The sequence below is a fragment of the Rhipicephalus sanguineus genome, chromosome 9 (assembly GCF_013339695.2).
Source record: "Rhipicephalus sanguineus isolate Rsan-2018 chromosome 9, BIME_Rsan_1.4, whole genome shotgun sequence".
Taxonomy (NCBI): Eukaryota; Metazoa; Arthropoda; class Arachnida; order Ixodida; family Ixodidae; genus Rhipicephalus; species Rhipicephalus sanguineus.
The window spans coordinates 147,422,256-147,444,505 of record NC_051184.2 but is presented as its reverse complement, the minus strand read 5'-3'; the positions used below and the strand labels follow the sequence as shown (position 1 = coordinate 147,444,505).

At 48.1% G+C, this 22,250-nt stretch overlaps 1 protein-coding gene and 1 long non-coding RNA gene across 2 annotated transcripts in view; one reads left to right on the top strand and one right to left on the bottom strand.

Moving 5' to 3' along the window:
- Window positions 1-225: 225 nt before the first annotated feature.
- LOC125759995 (adhesion G protein-coupled receptor B2-like) overlaps window positions 226-22,250 on the bottom strand; it is a 120,167-nt gene continuing 98,142 nt past the window's right edge. The window contains exon 5 of the mRNA XM_049419542.1: window positions 226-423. Coding sequence (XP_049275499.1) covers window positions 226-423 — 198 coding nt within the window. The remainder of the gene's footprint in view (window positions 424-22,250) is intronic.
- On the top strand, window positions 4,377-5,340 carry LOC119403995 (uncharacterized). The gene is made up of 4 exons (XR_005186118.2): window positions 4,377-4,430; window positions 4,493-4,599; window positions 5,116-5,219; window positions 5,277-5,340. It is a non-coding gene; the product is annotated as an uncharacterized LOC119403995 (long non-coding RNA).

Sequence of the window (22,250 nt, the reverse complement as noted above, 5' to 3'; positions counted from 1 at the left end):
AGACACTGCTGCGGTGTAAAAAATCGCAGCCGAGCAAATCCTTTGCCGTGACCGATAACTTCCTCGAGTGCCCCGACGTTCGGCCGATCCTTGCGACTGATGCTGGTTGCGTTCACTCTGGCGAGGTTCACTAGGGGCAACACATATCGTTGGCACTCGCGTCCACTTCACGGAGCGACCGTGACGTCGGGCCGGGAAAGTTCCCGTAGTCTCGGCGCACAACGATTACTTGAAGGTTGGGTCGAAGACCTTCAGGCGGTGCACCTCTGGTGTGCTCAGCGCGGACACGGAGCTGTTCGTGTCGGGGAAGCTGTTCCTGCTGCTTCTCAGGCTTTCACGCGACCAGCTCAGCAGCGACGCCGGAGAGGACACGTCGGCCACCGCGTTGCTCAGGCCCACCTTGATCAGCAACCGCCTGCGCACCTGCGAGAAATCACCCGTTGTTGCTGGGACAAAGCACTCGCGGCGCGTCTTATGCAGCAGCACATCCCTCTCCTGCAGCCACCCGACGCGGTAGCTGAGCACGTACGGTGCGCTGCTCAACTTACCGTCCCGGTAACGACGGCCGCATCTCGATGAGGGTGAAATGCTCAGATTTCGGTGCACGACTAAAGGATCGCGCGATATCGTGGTTACCCCAGAAATTATTATTACGACCTACAGTCGGTGCAATGACTGACAACGTAATGCGTAACGTGGCAACAAGGAACAGCACATTAAGGACCTGTAGCGAGAGGGAGACGTGAAGGCGGCCGACGTGGCCGTGCCGAAATCTCGCCACTTTATTCGAAGGCCCTTTTACAAGCAGAGCGGCAGCGGCTGCCGGCGTCCAGCTTCCAGGAGCGTGAGCTCGTTCTTAACTGCTCGCGCCTCGAGCGCTAGGCATGAGCTGCGCGAGAGACGCGGCGCGGTGGTTGAAAAATGATGATGATGAATGGCGATGATGATGACGCTACAGATTACTCCCCCCCGCAGAAATGAAGCCGAAATGAAAAAAAAAAACGATGGGTGCGTATATACAGGAATTTTGCTATCGCGAGACAAGAGGGTCCGTGAGATGTCCAGGTCGTGAACGTGCAAGGACCTTCGGGAACCGCTAAGTCTCTGGCGGGCGGCTCTGGGAGAAGCGCGGCGGACGAAGAACCGGGCGAAAGTACCCTGTGGTCGTACCAAGGTGGGTCCCACGGCGACTTGATGGGGCCTTTCGGTAGTGCACCGGTTGTCGCGAGTGAGCGCGGCTGAGAGAGGTGCCCGCAGATGCAGGTGAGGGCGGGTGCAGATGTCGTTGCAGTCGTCGGCGCAGCGCTGACCACTGGGTCATTTGACGGGGGGCGCGTCGACGCAAGTGCGTATCGGTCACATGACGACGCACGAAGGGATGTCTCGGCAACGCATAGATACCCTTGAGGGAGATGGCTGCACCGCGTGGTAGCGTTGAAGGGCGGGTGTGAAGCGTCTGCTGTGTTTGGCGTCGAGCGCGGTGGCTTCGTCGATGTAAAGCCGCGTGCGGTAAACATGTGTGGCGGTTGGGCGTCGTTGCCGTTGCGACCAGTGCGCTTGCGTAGCAGTCACTTGTCGGGTGGATGGTGTCCTGCGTCAAGGGCTCCGCAGGAAACCTGTGGTGAAGCTGAGCAGGCGTGGTCTCTGCTGCAGGTTCGGACGACGAACCTGTGCTTGTGGAAGGCCCTGCGGTGGTCTGCTCACGAGGCTGGTGCGCAGGTAGGCATGCTGGATGTCTGCCTCTGTGGCTGGCGTGGCATATGCGGTCAGCTCTGGCGTATGCTGACCAGGCACGTCGTCCTCAGGCGAATCAGTCATAGTCGCAGCGTCTCGGAAGTTCGGCCATCGGTGGTTAGGGGCTGGGACTTCGGCTGCGAGAGACTGCGAGGGCGAGGCCGATCGCTGCTGGCAAGATGCGCACAGTGTCGAGGTCGATGGCAAAACGGCTTCGTCGGACATCATCGCTGGCGATGCCTCCGCAATTGGGGGTCGTATAGCGGGCGTGACGATGTCCTTGTCTATGGCAGACTCCAGGGCGTGCGGTGAGGTAGCCGTCGTGGAGCCTGACGTGGCAGAAGTGTCATGGGCCATGGAGGTCGGGGAAGATGTGCAGATGGCCGGCACGTCTGAAGGACCATCGGCCGAGCCTGTCGAAAAGACAGAACTCTCTGTGGAGTGGCCGGTGGCAGCAGGCAGTTCCTGTACCTCGTCGGGCGGGTGGTCGGGCGCAGGAATCGATGCGCTGGTGGCCTGACGTGAGGTCGGAGGAGTCGTAGCCGGGGAAGGTAGGTCGTGGTCATGGGAGGGCTGCGGGCCGGGTGGTACCGCTCGCGTTGACGGAGGGGAAACCCGGAACTCACGGGTCCCCGGTAGCGGGCGGTACGTCTCGCCGTAGCGGGCCAGCACCGCAGCGCAGATGTCGTCGTATGGCTGCGGGCTGGATGACGACGCGGCGGACAGATGACGCAGCTCAGCCGGGAGGGCGTGAAGCAGGATGTGGTGCCTTAGTGGCTGCGCGGTGACGCCATTCACCGCGAGGCAGGCGTCGAGCTGCATAAACCACGCTCGGGGGTAGGCCGGGTGAAACGGCGGAACTGGAGGGCAGAGTCGCGGAAGCATGGCAGCGGGCCGCTCGGCGAAGGGCGTGTTCTCCGGGTCACCAATTGTAGCGAGAGGGAGACGTCAAGGCGGCCGACGTGGCCGTGCCGAAATCTCGCCACTTTATTCGAAGGCCCTTTTACAAGCAGAGCGGCAGCGGCTGCCGGCGTCCAGCTTCCAGGAGCGTGAGCTCGTTCTTAACTGCTCGCGCCTCGAGCGCTAGGCATGAGCTGCGCGAGAGACGCGGCGCGGTGGTTGAAAAATGACGATGATGATGAATGGCGATGATGATGACGCTACAGACCGAGGTTCGTTAATGTAGCATCCGAAATTAACGAAGTTGTTCTAGACAGCACAGCGGTGCGTCGGACAGGTGTGTAATCACAGCTGGCAGCACGATAGTCACCTCGAGCTGAGACGCAAAAGAGTAGAGAACACCTCCGCCGTCACTTGTTTAAGCGAGGCTCGGTGTTGTGCGATCACGACTGGCCCTTGCATCATAAATATTAATGAGAACAAACAGACAATAAACAAAGAAAAGTATAGAGGATGGTATTTGTAGTTATTATGATATAAATGTGAAGAAAGCAAAGCGGACGAAAAGACAACTTGCCGCCATTATTCGCTCCATAAATAACAATAAAATAAGGCTTTCTGTCGTTCAAACAACGCAAACAGTCTCTGCGGAAACAGCCAATTTTCAGGTAATGCGTAAGCATAAAATTTCATCATAGAAAACCGCGATACAACGGAGACTAGAAAGACCAAACAGGTTGGTGTCATTTACGAGGTTCCTACGTCTAGCGCAAGCCCCGTCACGGTGGTCTAGTGGTTATGGCGCTCAACTGCTGACCCGAAGGTCGCGGGATCGAATCCTGGCCGCTGATGCTGCATTTTCGATGGAGGCGAAAATGTTTGAGGCCCGTGTACTTGTACTTACATTTAGGTGCAAGTTAAAGAACACCAGGTGGTCGAAATTTCTGAAGCCCTCCACTACGGCGTCCCTCATATTCATATCGTGGTTTTGGGACGTTAAAGCCCAGATAATGTTACTATATTACGTTTAGCGCACGGTGTTTGTGGGGGTGCTATCACCCCCTGAAAAGTCGTTTGCGCCGCATGGCGCACGTGTGTCTCGCGTATTGGCCGCAGTTGAGGTTAAATGGCGTCCGAGCGAGTAGTGGCGCTGTGTTCGCGCGGGTGAGGGGAAGCTAGGCCGGCGGACAGGGGGGCGATCGGAGATCTTTGTTCGTTCGCGTTCGTTCTGCGGTGCCTACGTCACAAAAGTGAGAGGAGGCGCAGCTCTCCCGCCTAGAACCGCCGAGAGGAAGAGAACAGCCAATCGTGAAGCGGAGCTTTCCGGAAGTAGACGCGCATCCTGTGACGTCGGCACGGGGACCGTGAAGCGTTTCTCGCCTTTTAATAAATATAATTACTTTACAGAAAATTATTGTTTTTGCTTCTCAAGCTCAAACACTCTTTCAAACAGCAACAGCTTTGAGTGATAATTTTTAATAATGTTAGTTTTTTTTGACGTCGTCGCTAGATGGTGTCGCGAACGCGAAAAAAAAAAAAGAAAAGTAGCGGCTGACGCAGTTTCAAAATGTCGTCCTATCGCGACGTCTGCGTTGGTTCTCGGGTGTCTGATCGTCAAAAGGAGCTTCTGCTGGCTTTTGTGAGAGAGCATCCACAGATCGCGACGCTGTCGTGCCCGCTGGAGCCGTCGTTCACGAGGGAGGACCGGGACGACATGTGGCAGGAGCTGGTAGCGCTTTTAAACGAAGTCCCTGCGCGTAACACCACAGCCTTGCCAAACTCCGAGAGCAGCAGAGGTGAGTGCGAGCACAATTGTATTGTGGTCGGTCATCTTACACGTCCCGCTTGTGCTTTACAGCGGCACCGGAGGCGGCCAGATTACGGGTTACCGCGGCCGCGTCGTGCTTGACAGGGACCGCGCGGGTCGACAGTAAGCGAGGCCCAGAGTTCGGGTGATCTGAATCGGTAAGCACTGGCTTAGAATATCATTGTTACTTGTATGCTGCGAATTAGTGTGCTCATTTGCTTCGAGCCATTACGCGCTGTCAGTTTTACTTTTTCAAACAATATCGAGTGAATCACCCGGCCGCCGCGTTGGCTGAGGTGCTAACAGGTTGTGCCGCTCAGAACAGAAAGCAAAACAGCCACATTTGCAGTGATGACGAAAGAACAGCCGCGAACTATATTTCGAAGCTCATTAGAGCACCCTACGTGTTCCAACCCATTTCTCAGACCCTCGAGTCGAGTGAGGTGCGTAGCCAGTAGATTTGCTTCCCTCCACCCTCTCTCCGAAGTCTGTGTCATAGCATGCCGCTGTGTAAACATCTCTAAAAAAAAAACATTGCTATTCCACTTCCAGCATTAGTGCACATTCGCCACAATAATCCCTACGAATTATTGTTTTTAGCTCTGTGTAGCTGCACTGTTATCATTAGTAGGGACCAGACTGGGATATAATCTTTTTTTAACGTATGCTTACAGATGGTTCCCCCAGATCAGAGCCTGCAAGCATGTGCACTATCTGGGGACTTCCGTCGCCTGCACCGCCAAGGTTCTTGGTCGGGAACAACTTCCGCGGCTTGCAGGTGAACTTACACATCTTGCACTCATGTGTCAATCAAGAAACTTCTTACTACTAACAGGTGAGCCCTGCTCCAGCTGCTGCTGGTGTGGCTGAAGAGGATGTGGCCCAGGACCTTCCCCGTGGCACAACTCGTAAGTTTCGCTGATGTTTTTGATTAGCTGTAAATGGTATGACATACTCACAGGTGATGCTCATGCGTGCGGCTATGTGTTTGTGAAGAGATGACATCTGTGGGCATAAAGACAAAAAGTTGCACAAAAAAATTTTGGCAAACGGTTGCAGGAGCTAGTTGTTTGCATAACTGTCAGATGGAATAAACAGGTGTCCTGCCTTGCAGTTATGGTGAAATGTAGCGAAAAAGTTGCAGTAGAAGAATGTTCAATATCTTGAAATGTTTCCCTATTTTGTCACTTGCTTCAAAAGTGAAACTGAAAATGTGCTATTGCTAAATATACTGTTCAAAAAGCAAGCTCGTTATATAACTTAACATAGCCGTCATACACAAATGCACATGTTTGCACCTGTGTTACACCTGCTTGCTGTATGTTATGCATACTGCAGCAGCTAGGGTTTCAGAAGGAGATTGTGTCAGTCATCGTGTAAAGCCAAACGATTGTGTAGCCCTGAAAAGGGCTGCTTGGTTGCTTCTCGTGCAGAGGTGGTTAGAGGTGTGAGATGCGTTTGATGAGATGAGCGAAAATGAATTCCGGCACCGCTTTGGTCTGTCCAAACGAAGTGCATTGGTTGTGCGGTGAACTAAGCACCATTCATGAATGCCTTTAGGTCAGTGGATTTTCCACAGAGACGAAATTGTTGCACACACTGAAAGTCTTCACGAACAGAAGCTTCCAGCGAAGAGTCGGTAGCAGGAAATTCATAGGTGATAATGGCAACACATTTCTTGGTTTCCAGCTCATGCCGCAGCTGCGAGATGTGGGCAACCGGCAGGCCGAAGCGCTGGAGTTACTAGCCGCGAACACCAGGCAGCAGGGCCAGATATCATTGGAAAGCTGCCGACTGCCAGTTTCAACTTCTCGGTGACGTGGTCCACAAGATGCAAGGCGTTGGTACCCTCACCCGGGCTCTCATTGCAGCAGAAGCCACCTGCACAGTGATTTGTAAAGACTAGTTGTACATATATGTAGATTTATTTTTGTTCACACCACGAGTTGTGATACGCTGGTTTGCTTCAATGGTGCCCTGCAATTTTTTTTCAGTCAATTTTCTTTTTCTGCATATCAGAAGCACTGATGTGCTGTTTCATTGTACATAACACAGTGTAGCTCAGTGGTAAATCGTGTCCTGCAATGTCATTTTTTAAAATCTCATATGAATTAATGCATTCAGCAAGTTTGTAGTATATGCACATAGTGCACTGTATTGTATCTTTATGTCTATAGTGTATACGTGTAGAATACACGATTTTTACATATCCTAGAAAAAAAGAAGAGCGTTCGTGCATGGTCTAGGTTGCACAATAATTTGGAAATATTGCAAGACCAAAATATAGTTGACAAAACACGTGTTCTGTTGCTTAGAAGTGTTTAGACAACATGATTGGGTACAAACAGAAATTAATAATAGAGGAAGAAATATCAGCAACCAACAACTTGCATTTTCTTAGCGAGTTCGATTAGTACTGGTTCGACTGTGCCTTGTTTTCATGTACTACAATGACTTTTGTGCTGCGAGACGCGTATGATGATGCAGAGGAGCAGCAGGCACTTTGTAACAATTCCATTTATATATTATAAAAGGACGCTACTTTTATGTTCTTTTCCTTGGCATTAAATTTAAGGGATATTTATTTACTCTGCTTTTTATGTGCATTGCTCGCGATACTTGTAATAAAATTTCACTTCTTACACCACCCTTGTTGTTCACCTCATTTAAAAGCACGATCCTTGTTGCACTAAAGCTAGCGCATGTTGCTGTGCTGATTCAACAGCCTTTTCAGGTTACCACTTTGGCTCCGAATGGCACCATGTGCCATTCACAGGTGAGCTCTCACTTGTGCTTAGTGTGAAGCACCATATTTTACAACCTGGTCGAAGTATTTCATCAGCATGGCATTGTGTGACAAGAGGCGTAGGTCGGCAAACTCGCTCATGAGTCAATTCACTCAGATTCAGATCGAGCTGTGAGTCCAGGTGAGTAATACTTTGGTGAGATTGAGTCCGGGTGAAAACATTTTAGTGAGCCTGAGTCCGAGTGAATCCGCCTGAGGAATATTTTGGTGAGTCTGAGTTCGAGTGAGCCCCAAGAGCAAAATATATTTCACGAGTGAGTCAGGGTGAACTTCACATTTTTTTGCCAACCTATTCAAGGGGGTTATTCATTGATAGGAGAACGCTGTTTCGTTGATATGTGTAGCAAACATTTGAAGTGTAGTAAAAAACACTGCCTTTTGTTCATGCCAGTGACAAACACAATGAACAAAAACACGCACCACACAATGCTGCTGAGGTCGTTGCAGGCGGCGGCGTACTCTGCGCAGGTGCTCAAGCATGCAGGTCCTGTGGTTTTCGAAGCAGGTTCACTACACGGTTGCGCTGCTGCTGGCTCCCGTTGTGGTGGTGGTGGTGGTAGCTCAGCTGCTGGTGGTGGTAGCTCAGCTGCTGCTGGCAGCAGCTCAGCATCGTCGGTGTCGTCATCGTCCCCTTCGAGAACAGGCTCATGTGCCGCCAACGCAATGTCGTGCAGAGCTGCACAAGCAGCGATGATGCTTGTGCAGCTCTGCACAAGCTTACAGCGATGCACCACTCCACAACATTGCGCAAGGCGGTGTGGGCCTTGTTGTAGTGGTTATCAGGGGTGCCACGAGCTGGTCGTCCGGGCACTGGTGTCAGGAGCCACGGTTCTAATGTATAGCTGGAGTCTCCTGCACGAGGGCGGCATGACAGCTGTAGTGATAACGTCTTGAATGTGGCAAGCATTGACAGCACTTACCAAGCAAGATACTGCTGTATCTACAACACGAAAAACTTGCGACTGAAAAAAGGGTAATGAAACAATGCGTATTTAATGTATGTACATGCTAGGGCGCGTTCCGAGGGACCGAAATAAAGTTTATTCATCCATCCATGTATCGATCCATGTAACGTCCATCACGACAATGAACAATAAGGACATACTACGGCACATTCTGGCAGCGTTAATCTCAACAAATACAAATCGAGACTCAAGCTTCGGGTACACATGGCGAACGAGCAACGGTAATATTACGCACTGTGCAGGCCGCTGAACCAAAATGTACTCCGCGTCGCATGATTTCATTGCTTATCCTAAGCGAAGTGCCCTGAAACGAACCAATTCCCGTTCTGGATAGATCGAAAATACCGCTCCCACTATACTCAGTCGCAACAGCCTTAGTAAAGCGGAAAGTTTAAGCGATATAAATGAAACAATTCGCTACGCATACAATGCATGAATAATACTCACGATCATGGTGTTCAATGCGTAGACTCCCTTCCGCGACATGTAATGCGTCGTGTCCGCGGAGCTCAGACCATGGGACTTCTGGATGGCGATGAGCGTACCATCCACGCACCCGACCACAACGGGAATCCGCCCGAGCCGCGCGAACGCCGCCTTTGTTCGCTCTTCGATTCTGTGGTCTTCGGAAAGGCCACCCACCGTTTTTGCCCGCGAACGACAGTAATGGCGTGTTCCTGACGGACGACTGCGACAGGCCGAATTCCTCGCTGTCGACAGCTCGCTGGAAGCATCCGATCGCAAAAAAATCTCAGCGCGCACAACACCTTCCGCTCTGTTTAAATCCCACTGGTTCGTTGGCACCCGATGACGGGGTCGAGTTCGTCGCACAACCAACGTACAGCACGTTTCGAGAAACGAAATCGACGCTGGAATTCACACTCGCTCATCTCTTCAAACGCATTTCGCACCTCCTACCGCTGCATCTGCTTCGAGAAACGCCAACGTAGCAGGGAAGCACCGTTGCAAGCGCCATTTTCTCAAAATCAGCTGTTGCGGCAGCCGACACGCCGCATCACTCATATACATGCCGTGCGACGCCATTGTTCGCGCGAGAGAACGCGAGCGAACGGGCTCGCTCTCCGTTCACTTTTAGCAGACGACATGCTCGTTATGACGCGGCATGACGTCACCAAAAAAGAAAACATCAAGGAAAAAAAAAGAAATGGCCACGCCCCTTAGCGTGGCGTGAATTGTCCGGCTTCAGCCAATCGCGTGCGATCACCAGAACGAACGCGAACGAACGGCGCAGAACAAAGATCTCCGATCGCCCCCCAGAACATAGCAGCGAGTCTCTTTGGGGTTTGGCGGCGTGCGTGGATGGATGGACGTCTCCCGCGGTGGGTCAGTGGGAGCAGCGCCTCCTCTACTTTTCTGTGCCTGGGCGAAGGAGCGGAGCGCAATGGGAGCCGACCGTCGGCGTTAGTGCGGCTTTTAGCCGCGGGGCGCCGCCCCCGTAGTAGACTAGCCGTCGCGTCGTCACTCGCGGAAACGAATGCCGTGGCTGCATTAGAAGCTGCTATATGGTTCAGTTTTCGGCTGTATTCAAGTTGTTTAAAGTATAAGGAAAACTTGTAAACTGGAATCATGAAGCACTTGTCGTTCTGGGCAACCAGCCCATTTCGAAGGTATGTGTCTTTCGCGGCTATTTGATTGAGACGCTCGCGCGTCGTCTGCTAGCCCGATTCCAGAGAGCGCATGCCAATGATGCGCGGAAAACTGTTTTGTCACCGTTATGTTCGCTTGACTGAGAGTCGGTTATTGACTGTCTGAAAGTCGATTTTCGAAAGCAGCATTTGCCAAGAGCTAATAATGAAAGCTTGGGCGCTTAAAGTTCCCCGATGCGTGCTACCGTCTACTGGTGTAGCACACTATACGCAAGCCATGAGTTCATGCGCTAAATAGCATGAAATGTCACTAAGATGCTTCCAGTGACAATGTACATAATGATTGTCGGTTGTTTCGCCGGTAGCGCATGTAGTGTCCATGGGCTCCGATTCTTCAGCTTCGGGACCTAATGTCAGCGCTGCATGCACATGGCGGCGATCGCGAGGCACCGTTGCTACTGGTACTACATGCAATCGTTGACTGTTCGGACGCAACACGGTCACGTTTAGGGATAATTGCAATGCTTGGTTCAGTTGTTACCTTGGGCTGCAAACGTGAAGGGTAGTCTGCAATGAGTGAAGGTACTGCATCCTTCGTAAGCCGCCGCTTCTTATATTCTATGAAATCTTCGCGTCGTGAACGACGGCTGCATATTCTAGTGTAGTTTGAAGATGTATTAGGAGACCAATTATCCCGCCTAATTACTGCAAGCCACCTCTACCAACACCAGCGGCAGCTGGAATTTCATGGAACGACAGCCGAACCGTGTATTGACGCGTGTATACTACATGTGGACAACGACGACGATGGGGGGCTTTAACGGACGCCATCTAGTGGGGCTGTGATTAGTTGAAGACGAAGAAGACGTTCCGCCTGTTCAGCTGATTTTCAGCACGCTTTCTTGCTGCCGAAAGGTTTTCTTGTCTTTTCCTCGCGTTGCATCGCGACACTGGTGGAGGTGCTGGACCGCAACCCTGCCTGATGCTGCACACCCCTACTGGGAGCCGTTCATCCAGCCCGGACGCAATGTCACCTACTACAACTCCCGTGCATCGCTTGAGTCGGAGGTTGCGAGGCCTCTCTCCGGCGCTCACTCCCTCGCAGGAACCTTGTCTCAGGCGCCGCATACCTCTACCAACGGCCAACGCCAGCCCGCAACAGGTGCCCCAAGGCAGTTCTCTTCCGAACCCACACCAGGTGACGCTCTTTCCACCATTGGCGGAAAGACTTTGTGATCAGGCGGTGTCAATACAGGGCCAAGAAATACCGAGGGTGAGCGAATACAAGTACCTCGGAGTATGGATAAATGAGGGTGACAGGTACATGGAGGTACAGGAAAAAGCCTCAGCAGCAAAAAGGAAAGTGGAATGCTGCAATAATGAAGCACAGAGCATTGTGGGGATACAATAGGTACGAGGTGCTTCGAGGTCTGTGGAAAGGTGTAATGGTTCCGGGGCTTACTTTTGGGACTTCAGTGGTGTGCATGAGGGCAGAGGTGCAATCGGGAATGGATATAAATCAAAGGACTGTGGGACGCCTCGCGTTGGGTGCTCACGGGAAGACGACAAATGAGGCTGTAAAGGGCGATATGGGATGGGCAGGTTTTGAGGCGAGGGAGGCTCAGAGCAAAATAAGGTTCGAAGAAAGGCTAAGGAATATGAAGGAGAGTAGATGGGCAGAGAAGGTGTTCCGCTACTTGTATAGGAAGAGCGTGGACACACAGTGGAGAAAAAGAACTAGGAGGCTCACTAGTAAATATACGGCTGGTAGTGTAAGCAGTATGTCAACAAAGAGCGGTAAGCGAAAAGTCAGAGAGGCGGAGAGGATTTACTGGATGGCAGCTATGGAGAAAAAACCGGCTTTGAGTAACTACCGAAAGGGCAAAAATGAAATAAGGAGGGAGGCATTTTACGACAATTCAATGGGAAGCGCTTTACTGTTTGAAGCGAGATCGGGTTGCCTTAGAACGGGTAGTTATAAAGCGAGATTCAGTAAAGAAGAAGAACAATGCACGTGCTGCGGGGAAGATCAGGAAACGGCGGAGCATGTTCTGATTGAATGTGGAGACATCCACCCAGGTGTACGTTTGGGCACGAGCCTACATGACGCCTTGGGTTTTAGAGACAATGGAAAGCTGAACACACCCGCGATTGAAATAAGTAAGAGACGGTTAGAGTATTGGTGGCAGAAAACTAGAGAGAAAGGACAAAAATAAATAATGGGAAAAAAATAAGGACATTCTGCCGTAAAGGGCACAGAACGGAGCTGAAAACTTAAGTTTTTTTTTTTTCTTCTGGAGTAAAATAGTTTTAATTGAAGGAAAGACACTAGGCCAACGCTAAAAAAAAAGAGTAAAGGTTTTTTTTTTTTTTTTCGAGCCTGGTGGCACACTTGTCACCGCCCCGTTATAAAGGGGACGCTCATAGCATCCATCCATCCATCGTGGGCTTTCTCCGCGGCAGAAGCCGCGTCAAAGCGGCGAGCGTCTGCTACGCGCGTGATATTTTGGCCGCTGTTAGCTAAACTTGCGGAAATTTGGGCAATATTTAATACTGCGTCACTGCAACATAATACTGCAGCGACTCATCACACAAAGAACGCGTTTGTTAGTTTGTGTGCTGTGAAACGGGGATTTCGCATATATCCTTTCAGCTGGTTTGTCATCGCATTGGTCCACACTTCCGCGGCTGTTTGAGGAACGCATCCTGCGCGCACTTCATCGTGAGAAAAGGCGTTTAAGTTACTTACGTGTGGAATGACGAACGTAAACTTGCTGCAGGAGAGAATGAACTGGAGATAACCAGGAGAACGTAGCACATATTGCACGTAGTAACTAGCTCATGCATGCTAACGCTTTTGCACCCTTCATATCCTATCTTTTATTTCGCGCATTCGATTTGTTTTACAAGGCTGCCTCCGGCGCTTTGCTCTTTCAAGGCATTTCATGCGAAGCCGAATGTGTCAGTCGACGCGTGGCCGCGCTACCAAAAGTAAAAAATTAGTCGCGTCTCGTTCACGTGCTATACACGAAAATTGGCACGGAGGGGCACGAATGTACGTATGCCCAATACGACCGATAGGACATGGCATCACTATAACTAGACATGCTTGCCATTTGCGTAACGACTAACAATAATATTATGGTGTGTGGCGCGCAAACCCGCTTTCTGTAGCCACAAGTAATTCTGACGATGTGTGGTCTGACGGTTTGTTTCCGTCAGGTCATAAAAAACGTGGTGGTCACCAATATTGATGTAAACATGTTAGACTTACCCATACATTTTAAAACTGACCGCATAGGTAAAATGTATGCGAAAAAATTACATAAAAAAACATGGTCTCTTACGCATTCGCCTGAGGTGACTCGAAAACGAAAGCCATCTTTTTCGTCAGTCGATGCATTGATCCTCCCTCGCCCCACTCCGAAAGCTTTCTGCACATAACGTGGTTTCGGACTGCCGACAGGATCGGAGGCATTGCAAGCTTTCTGCACCTCACCTGCTTTTACATTACCTCCGTGATCGGCCCCCGATCACGGGGGCAATGCAAAGCGACCATGTCATATGATGGCGTCATCATATGACGTCACGTTGAATGACGTCATAGTGACGTCACTAGTTCTGTCGACGTCATCGCGTGATGATTTTGTGCATCACTCGTGTTGGCTACGCGGGAAGCCGACGGTAAATTTTCGTGTTTGATGAGGCATCTAAGGCTCTACCTTAAAAAAACAAGACAAAGTAAATGAAATGACAACAGTGCAACATCGTGTATGCCTCACTTCATGTTACGAGCGATCGCCCGAAGACAAACGTGATTCTCAGTTCAGAGCAGCTGATTGCGCGCGTCTGCGGGAAAAAACAGGCTTGCTTTACCCGTCTGGTTATTTCTTATATTTATTCAAGAGATGACCAGACACGAAATTGTGGCGGATGCTATATTGAGGTCATCAGGGAAAGGCGGGAAGTTGCGGTCGGGTGCCCTGTGGGCGCGCACTCAACTGCAGCGGAAACAATTGTATTTTATGTAACTACTCGTCCACATCTCTTTGTAAAGTCTCTGAACCGGGCGAACGCTAACCTCCGAGAACCGTTAAAACGTCTGAAGTTGAGAATGAGTTGTTTGAAACTGTTTTCATTTCGTATGATGAATTTATATATATATATATATATATATATATATATATATATATATATATATATATGTATATATATAAGGAACAAGAGAGAGTATGGCGCACGTTGGTTTTTGCGGTATGTTTACTGACGTTTCGTCTGGTGGACCAGCCTTTGTCTGGTCCACCAAAGGCTGGTCCACCAGCCGAAACGTCAGTAAACATACCGCAAAAACCAACGTGCGTCGTACTCTCTCTTGTTCCTTATTCTACCGGGGCCAACGTGACTTCCTTGCTGCAACTATATATATATTATGCATGTTGCATTTTTTCAGGCTTGGTACATAAGGGATCTCAGCATTTGAACAATCTTCGGAAGTGATTGAGATATTACACTTCTATTTGTCAATTTCTTACTGTATTTTCGTTCAGGCAGCTTGTACAGCAAGAATGGGGACATTTGTAACTTTGTTTTATGATATCTGGATATTTGTAAATCATTTTCTATATTACTCCTTTTATGCAACAGCTTGTGGAATAAGGTTAGTTTACCTGGCATTGCTTTTCTTTGAAATGTTTGCGCACGGTGAGCCTTGTTGTACGCTACCTCAGAAGCAAAAATAAGCCAACAGCATTGCGGTCGTATGGCCGTCCCTACGCCTTTTTTTTCTTTTTTGTTTCCCTTGCGTCTTCCCGGTGTGCTCCGTGACTTGGCAGTAGCGACGAGAGCTGTGTGCACGGGCTAAACTTTCTGCCACTCTTATGACAGGGCATTTCAAGCAGCCGCACCAAAAGCGTCCAAACGGTCCACCGCTTCTCCGAAGCAATCCAGGGTTTGGTACCAGGAGGCGTCATTGTCGGCTGCGCCTGCGCCCTGTCTCAAGGATCAACGTCACGTTGTGCACACTACAAAAGGAGCTGCGTGGTCGTCGCAGCTTTCACTTGGCAGTAGCGACGAGAGCTGTGTGCACGGGCTAAACTTTCTGGCACTCTTATCACAGGTTAGTGTTCCAGATATATCGGGTATTTCATTACCTTATTGCATATCCACTCTTCGTCGCTGCTGCCAAACAGTGAATCCGGGTTTCTGCCTTGTATTTTTGCCTTGTAAATTCTGCCTTGTATTTTTGTGTGAGCGTTGGGAAATGGCGAAAGACATTGCTAAACTGAAGGAAGAAATGAAGGCAGAGCTGCTAAAGATAAAGGAAGAGATGAAACAAGAGATGAAATCTTTTCGCGATTCCCTTGAAAGGGATTTACGGAATGAAATCCGTGAGCTAAAAACTGAACAGCGTCAAATGACGGAAAGCCTTGACTTTGCCTTCACTTCACTTGAGGAGCAAAAGAAGAAACTGGACGATGTGATTACCAGAACAGGGATCTTGAAAGTGGAAATGCTGCTCTTCGTGCTGAGTGTAAATGTCTTGAAAGCAAAGGCAGGGATCTTGAAACAAGGCTCGTTCTTGCTGAGCAGTACTCGAGGAAGGCAAACCTCGAAATACAAGGTGTACTGCGGCAGAAGTAATGTCATCGTCCAGTTTAAGTCTCGTGCAAAGCGAGACAGCATTCCAAAGAAAGCAAAACGAGCTCGTGTGACTAACAAAGATGTCGGACTGACCAGTGAAAATCCTATCTATGTGATTGAGCATCTTTGCCCAGCCTTAAAGAAACTTCTAGCTCTTGCTGTGAAGAAAAAGTATGAATACAAATGGAAATCTGTCTGGTCATTTAACGGGAAAATCTATGCGAAGCAATCTGACGATACACCCGCCGTGCACGTTTCGGATGAGCATGATATTGATAAGGTTTTTTCGGGGTCGGCATTTGCAACTGCGTAGGTGCAGGTGACAGGCTGGGCTGACCACTGCGCCGCATCTTCAAAAATGGATAACGACTGCGCATACATAAACATAGCGTCACCTTCTGCTATTAAGTCTGATTACCCGTCTTGCCAATCAGTTCTGCATATTAACACTCGCTCTGCAATGAATAAAGAGGACGACATTTTGTTTTTTTTAGAGCAACTATCATTCAAAGTGGGTGTTCTTATGCTGTCTGAAACCTGGTATACGAATAATAGTACCAAGTTAAAACTGCCTGGATATGACAGTTGCTTTTCCAATCGATCGGATAAACGTGCAGGGGGTGTTGCGCTTTATGTGACTACAGAGAAGAAATACCATTTAGTTCATGAATACTGCGTGTCAACTGAAGATTACGAAATGCTCACCGTCTCCGATCAAAATGAAATATTCGCTGTTGTTTATCGCCCACCGGGTGGAAATATTAGGCGTTTCCTAGAATTTTATGAAAGTTTCCTGGACTTCACTTGTAAAAACAACTTTCACTTGACGTGCGGTGGCGACTTTAACATCAATATTCTTGATGACAGCACTACTTCGAGAGAATATGGTACGTTGCTGTCTTCGAGCGGTTTCAAAAATTTAATTACTACTCCAACTCGCATTACGTGCTGCACATTGTCATTCCTCGACCTTTTAATAATAAATGCAGAGACCAAGACTTACACTGCAGGTACTGTTGCCTCGGACATTAGTGATCACCTCCCTGTTTATGCGCTATATGAAAACCAAAGAGGAATTCGAAACTGTGAGGTAGAAACATTCACTGTTCAGCGAATAACAGAAAGTGGGCTGCTTGCCTTTAAAATTGAAATAATGGCCCAAGACTGGTCTTCTGTCTTGGCATTGACGTCCGCCAATGAGGCATACAATGAGTTCATAGGAAAATTTATAAAAATATACGAAAGGCATTTTCCTATGAAACAAGTAAAACCACCGCAAAAGGCAAGAAAGCCATGGATAACGAAAGAACACTTGAAAATGATTTCGCGTAAAAATTCGTCGTATCATTCATTTTTAAAGTCTCGTTCGCAAATACAATTAAAGGAATTTAAAGCTTTTCGAAACCAATTAAATTGTGACCTACGGCGTGCCAAACGAGCTTATTACGAGCAACTTTTTATGTCCGCCTCACAGCAACGGCCCGATAAGACATGGAAAATAATAAACGATGTTCTTGGTCGTCGTACCAAACAAAGTGTTCCAAACTGTATACTTCATGACGGTACTGAATTAAAAGGCGAGGCCCTCGCTAATCACTTTAAACAACATTTCATTAACGCTGCCATTCCTGCTGCCTACCCCACCTGCGCTGCAGCGTCGGGAAAAACAAACGCAAGTCTTATTGCCGATAGCATTGATTTCCAGCCTACGGATGAATACGAAGTCTGTACTACATTTCAATCCTTAAAAAATACTAAAGCGTTAGACATCAACAACCTGCAACTAGGTCCTATTAAGCACTGTATAACTTCTATTTCTCCTGCTCTTGCTCACATATTTAATTTAGCACTTGAATCGGGCAAATTCGACCAGGCAATGAAATACGCCAGAGTTTCGGCAATACTAAAAGCAGGTAGCCCTAATGACCCCAACAACTACCGGCCAATTTCGGTGTTACGTGTGTTTTCCAAGGGGCTAGAAAAAATTATACACTGTCGTATGGTCAATTTCTTGGATAAGTTTGGTGTCATAACTAACGCGCAACGCGGATTTAGGAAACACAGGTCAACGGAAACAGCACTACTGTCAATCAAGGAAAAGATAATAAGGAACACAGAAAGGAAAGCCTATGCGCTGGCGTTGTTTATAGATTTTAGTAAGGCTAATAAACCATCTTCAGCGCTAGCAGACAAGGACGAAGGAGTGTCGTCTCTCCTTCGTCCTTGTCTGCTAGCGCTGAAGATGGTTTCTAATTCAGTATACCAACAAGCCCAAAAGATGGCAATCCTAAATTTAGTAAGGCATTCGACTGCCTAAGTCATAACATTTTTTTAGACAAACTAGAATGTTACGGAGTGCGTGGTAGCTGCTTATCACTGTTTAAGTCTTACTTGAGTGACAGATACCAGTGTGTTTACGTGAACGGTCACACGTGCTCTTTTCTATTAAACAAATTTGGCGTGCCTCAAGGAAGCGTTTTAGGGCCGCTTTTATTTAACATTTACATTAATGACATCGTGAACACTGATACTAATGCTGAATTTATCATGTACGCTGATGACAGCACTGTCATATTATCCGGGAACGACGTGCACAACTTGACAACGGATTGTAATGAACTGCTGAGAAAGTTATCTACCTGGTCTCAGCGAAATCAACTTAGGATCAACGCGAAGAAAACTAAGGTAATTATTTTTCGCTCCAAGAACAAATTGTTTCAATTAAATAATACTATTGCTTTTGAAGGTAAAAAAATCGAAATAGTCGACAGCCACAAAATTCTTGGCGTGCACTTTTCTTCACAGCTCACTTGGGACATGCATTTAAATTACCTATGCGAAAAGCTGTGACAGGTGTCTTATCACGATGTCGTAGTATGCTGCCTACAAAGGCCAAAGTACAGATTTACAATGCTTTATTTCATGCCCACTTAAATTATTGCGCCTTAGTGTGGAGCACAACCACTATAACTAACATACGTAGAGTTCTGATGCTACAGAAGAAGATTATTCGCTATATTGGCAACATAGACTATTATTCTAGCACCAGAGAAGCGTTTCCTAAGTACAATGTTATTAGAATTGACAACCTTTATACTTTTCGTTTATTCCACGGTGGTCTAGTGGTTATGGCGCTCGACTGCTGGCCCGAAGGTCGCGGGATCGAATCCCGGCCGCGGCGGCTGCATTTTCGATGGAGGCGAAAATGTTTGAGGCCCGTGTACTTAGATTTAGGTGCACGTTAAAGAACCCCAGGTGGTCGAAATTTCCGGAGCCCTCCACTACGGCGTCTCTCATATCATATCGTGGTTTTGGGACGTTAAACCCCAGATATTATTATTATTTTCGTTTATTACATACTGCGCGATATGCTTCTGATTCCCTCAAGAATTACATAAAACAGTTGGCATCTTTAGAACGTCGTAGAATTAATGCGAACACAAGGAACCCTGAGAAATGGTCAGTACCATATTTCAGGACGCACTACAAACATCAATCACTGGCATATAACCTACCATCCACTTTAAATAAATATGAAGATATTCAGATTTTCAGTAAAAAAGACTTGCGTTTATATTTCGCACACTTGTAATGTCACATACTGTGACATTCGGTGTAATTGCATGTGTGTAACTTATGTCGTTTCTTCTAACATAGTCATTCTGCTTCCATGAATTTCTTGCTGTGTTATATGGCCAGTGTTTTTGTTTTATTTTGTTCCAAATAGCTAGTATTGCTACAGTAGTTCGGTGTTACTATTCTGTGTTATTCTTATTTCTGTTCATTACTCATGCTATAGCAGTATTTTATTGTATGTAGCATTTTTTTTCTTTTCCCCAGTATTTTTCTTTTATGCAAATGTATTTATTTTCCCTTTTTTTCTTCCTGCAGTTCTCGTGCTGGAAATACATGTAAACCGCTGTATATGTATTAATTTTGTACGATATGGTATTCTGTTTTGCTTGTTGATTTGCTCGCCATTGCACCGGACTGCTTGTTGTTACTGCCCTGTATAGTCTGGTCGTTGGGTCCCGTCAAGCTACTTATGTAGCTTTTAACCCAACGCAACCATCCAGCATCTATATACTGGAAAATAAAATTGAATTGAATTGAATAATAAAGAGCTAGTGGAGGCTAATGAATTGTCGAATAAAGCGGTGTGCATATGGCTAGCAAACCAGTGGCGACCATGAGTAAAAAGCTCGTAGTGTGAAGCGGTCACTGCGCACAAGTATTTCAGCTGACTGCGCGTGCAATTTACTTTTTTTTATTACTCTTAATTCTTGTATGCGTGATGCTATTGCCCGATTACTCGTGCGAATAAGTTTGTTTTCGTTCATTGCTTGTGCGTGTCCGTTTTGCGCGTTTTTACGCACGCACCAACGTTCTCGAACTCTGTGACCGGAACTAGGCCATGCTGATGCCGCTTGACAAATGATTTTTTGCATTCTGTTGTTGCCCCAGCACTAACACAACGCTTAAAGATGGATAAGCTCCATTCCGCACCGCGTTATAAAAGTTTAGTAGACTTCAAGCGCACTGTGTGGAAACTCAGCGCAAAAAACTAGAGCGCGTAGCAGACGCCCCTCGCTTTCCGCGCGGCGCTTTTACAATCCCGACCAAGTCCAGCCGGCCACTGCAGCGCCGCGGCGCGGTCACGGCTTGAACTATTACGAGCGCGCGAAGCTAGGTGCTTTTTTGACGACCGCGCGCGGCCTAGGCACCGAAATGCGCGAACGTCCCTAGCTGTTTTAGTCCCTAGAGTGCCGCTCCTGCAGTGCCTCCATGGTTGCAGATAGCAGCAGCGTCGCGTGTTGTGTGGAAGGGAAAGCCTCGGATATCAACATTCCTTTTTCCGTGGAACATACGAACGTCGGAAAAAAGCTCGGTCGCTGTCGGGCCCGCCATCATTCGATGTTGTTGCGTGTGAGGAGGTCTTTGCCATTTGTTACGTGTCCATCTGCCATGCACACGAGCATGCGGTCATTTCGATGGCAAAGTCGGTATGAACGCGATGTGTGCTTCTTGTTTTGTGAACTCTCATTGCTATGAGATAACCAGCCGGCGTCGTTATGCCCTGTATTGAGGCTTCTTTTCGCAACGTGTAAACGACTGCAAACGGCAAGCGACTGCATCGGCAGCTTCCAGTTGTTTACGGACGAGTACGTACTGTACATACATGCCAATTATGTAAGTAAATTATGTTAGAGTGTTCTGCGGCAAACACGATCCGCAATCGTTTCCTTGCCGTTCAGCAGGCTGTAGTGTGGCAACAGGCTGTAGCCGCGGACGGGTTATTGCGTCGCTGCTTCCAATCATTTGTGCTTGGTCGTTTAATTTCGCCTGGAAAGCCAGTGCGAATGCATTGTGCGCTGTTTTGTTGAACTCCCGTTATTAAAAGCAAACTGGTCTGTGCCTTGATCACCGTGTCGATTCTTGTTTTCATCGTTTTCTCTTTCCCATTTAACAACAAGAACGCGCGCAATGTTCAAATTGCCAAGACAGAACGAGACATCGTCAATACTTCCTTTTGGGCAGGTTGGTTCATTGTTGACGAGTAACCGCGCGAACACACCCACTAGGGCAGTGGTTCTGAACTGGGTGTCCACGGACCCCAACGGGTCCGCGACACTCATAAAAAAAAAAAAAAAACTTTTTGGAGGCTGACTATACCCTGCGACAGCGGCCCCTTTTCATTTGTGGTATGCTTCGCCGCGTAAAACTTCTGCACTGCGGCAAAACTAACCTATAATTCCACTTCTTTATCAGATGGCTTCAAAGCTTCTGTTGCAGTTGTCTTCGGCATATGTGCGCGAGCACACTTACTCTAGCTTTCAATATTTGAAGAACAAACATTGCCAAAAAAGAGGTTGAAGGTGGCTGCACACAGCACAGCTTGTTAACAAGCTGTTGACATCGAATCAGCGTGGCACATTACTCTGACCATGCTTTGCCAGGGAGAAATAAAAGCCACCTGTTTCAGCTGCACGTTGTGTTAATTTATTACTCTGACTCTTTGTCTCTCACTGCAAGGGGTTCCCAGATCATCCATGGCTGATAACCACTGCACTAGAGACGACACGGACACACTAGCGCTGACGTACAACTGGATTAAAGGGGCCCTGGATAGCCTTTTCATCTGTAAACTGCAGCACTGTAGTGCGTGTAATGCTGAATACTGAGGTGAATGCAAAAAGAATGATCGAAATCAGTGCATTCCATAGTTCGAGAAGAAGCAATGAAAACTGCACGCTTAATTTGTGTCGCAGGGCCCCTTTGATGGCAGAATGACACACCTTATATATGCCAGAGTGAAGCATGGGAAAAAGAAGAGGGATGCAAAACAAGGCTTAACACACAAAAACATGATTTTTATTTTCCTTTGAGATCCAAGATGTAACAGCTACATCCAGAAGATGAAACTCAGCATTAAAGAGGGCAAGAGATGGGGCTAATGCACTTATCAATTGTCTTAATATGATAGGCTTCTAAACTGATACGTGCAGTGCTGCCTTCACTCCTATCGCAAACCGTCGTCCCTTTAAACCGGGCCACACATTTTGCTCACTCGGACTCACCAACAAATGGTGATTGACAAAGCGCCCAGTTCCTCCAACGTAGAACATCCCACATGACATGGGAATGCAATACGCCACCCCTGTGGAACACTTGACCAACAGCGTTTTGTGGTTCTTCCAGCATCCACATTTACTGGTGTTGCAAATGCATGGCCACAGCTTTCCCACCTTATTAGGAGTAGACAAACAAATTGTGACACCGTGCCTACTTCT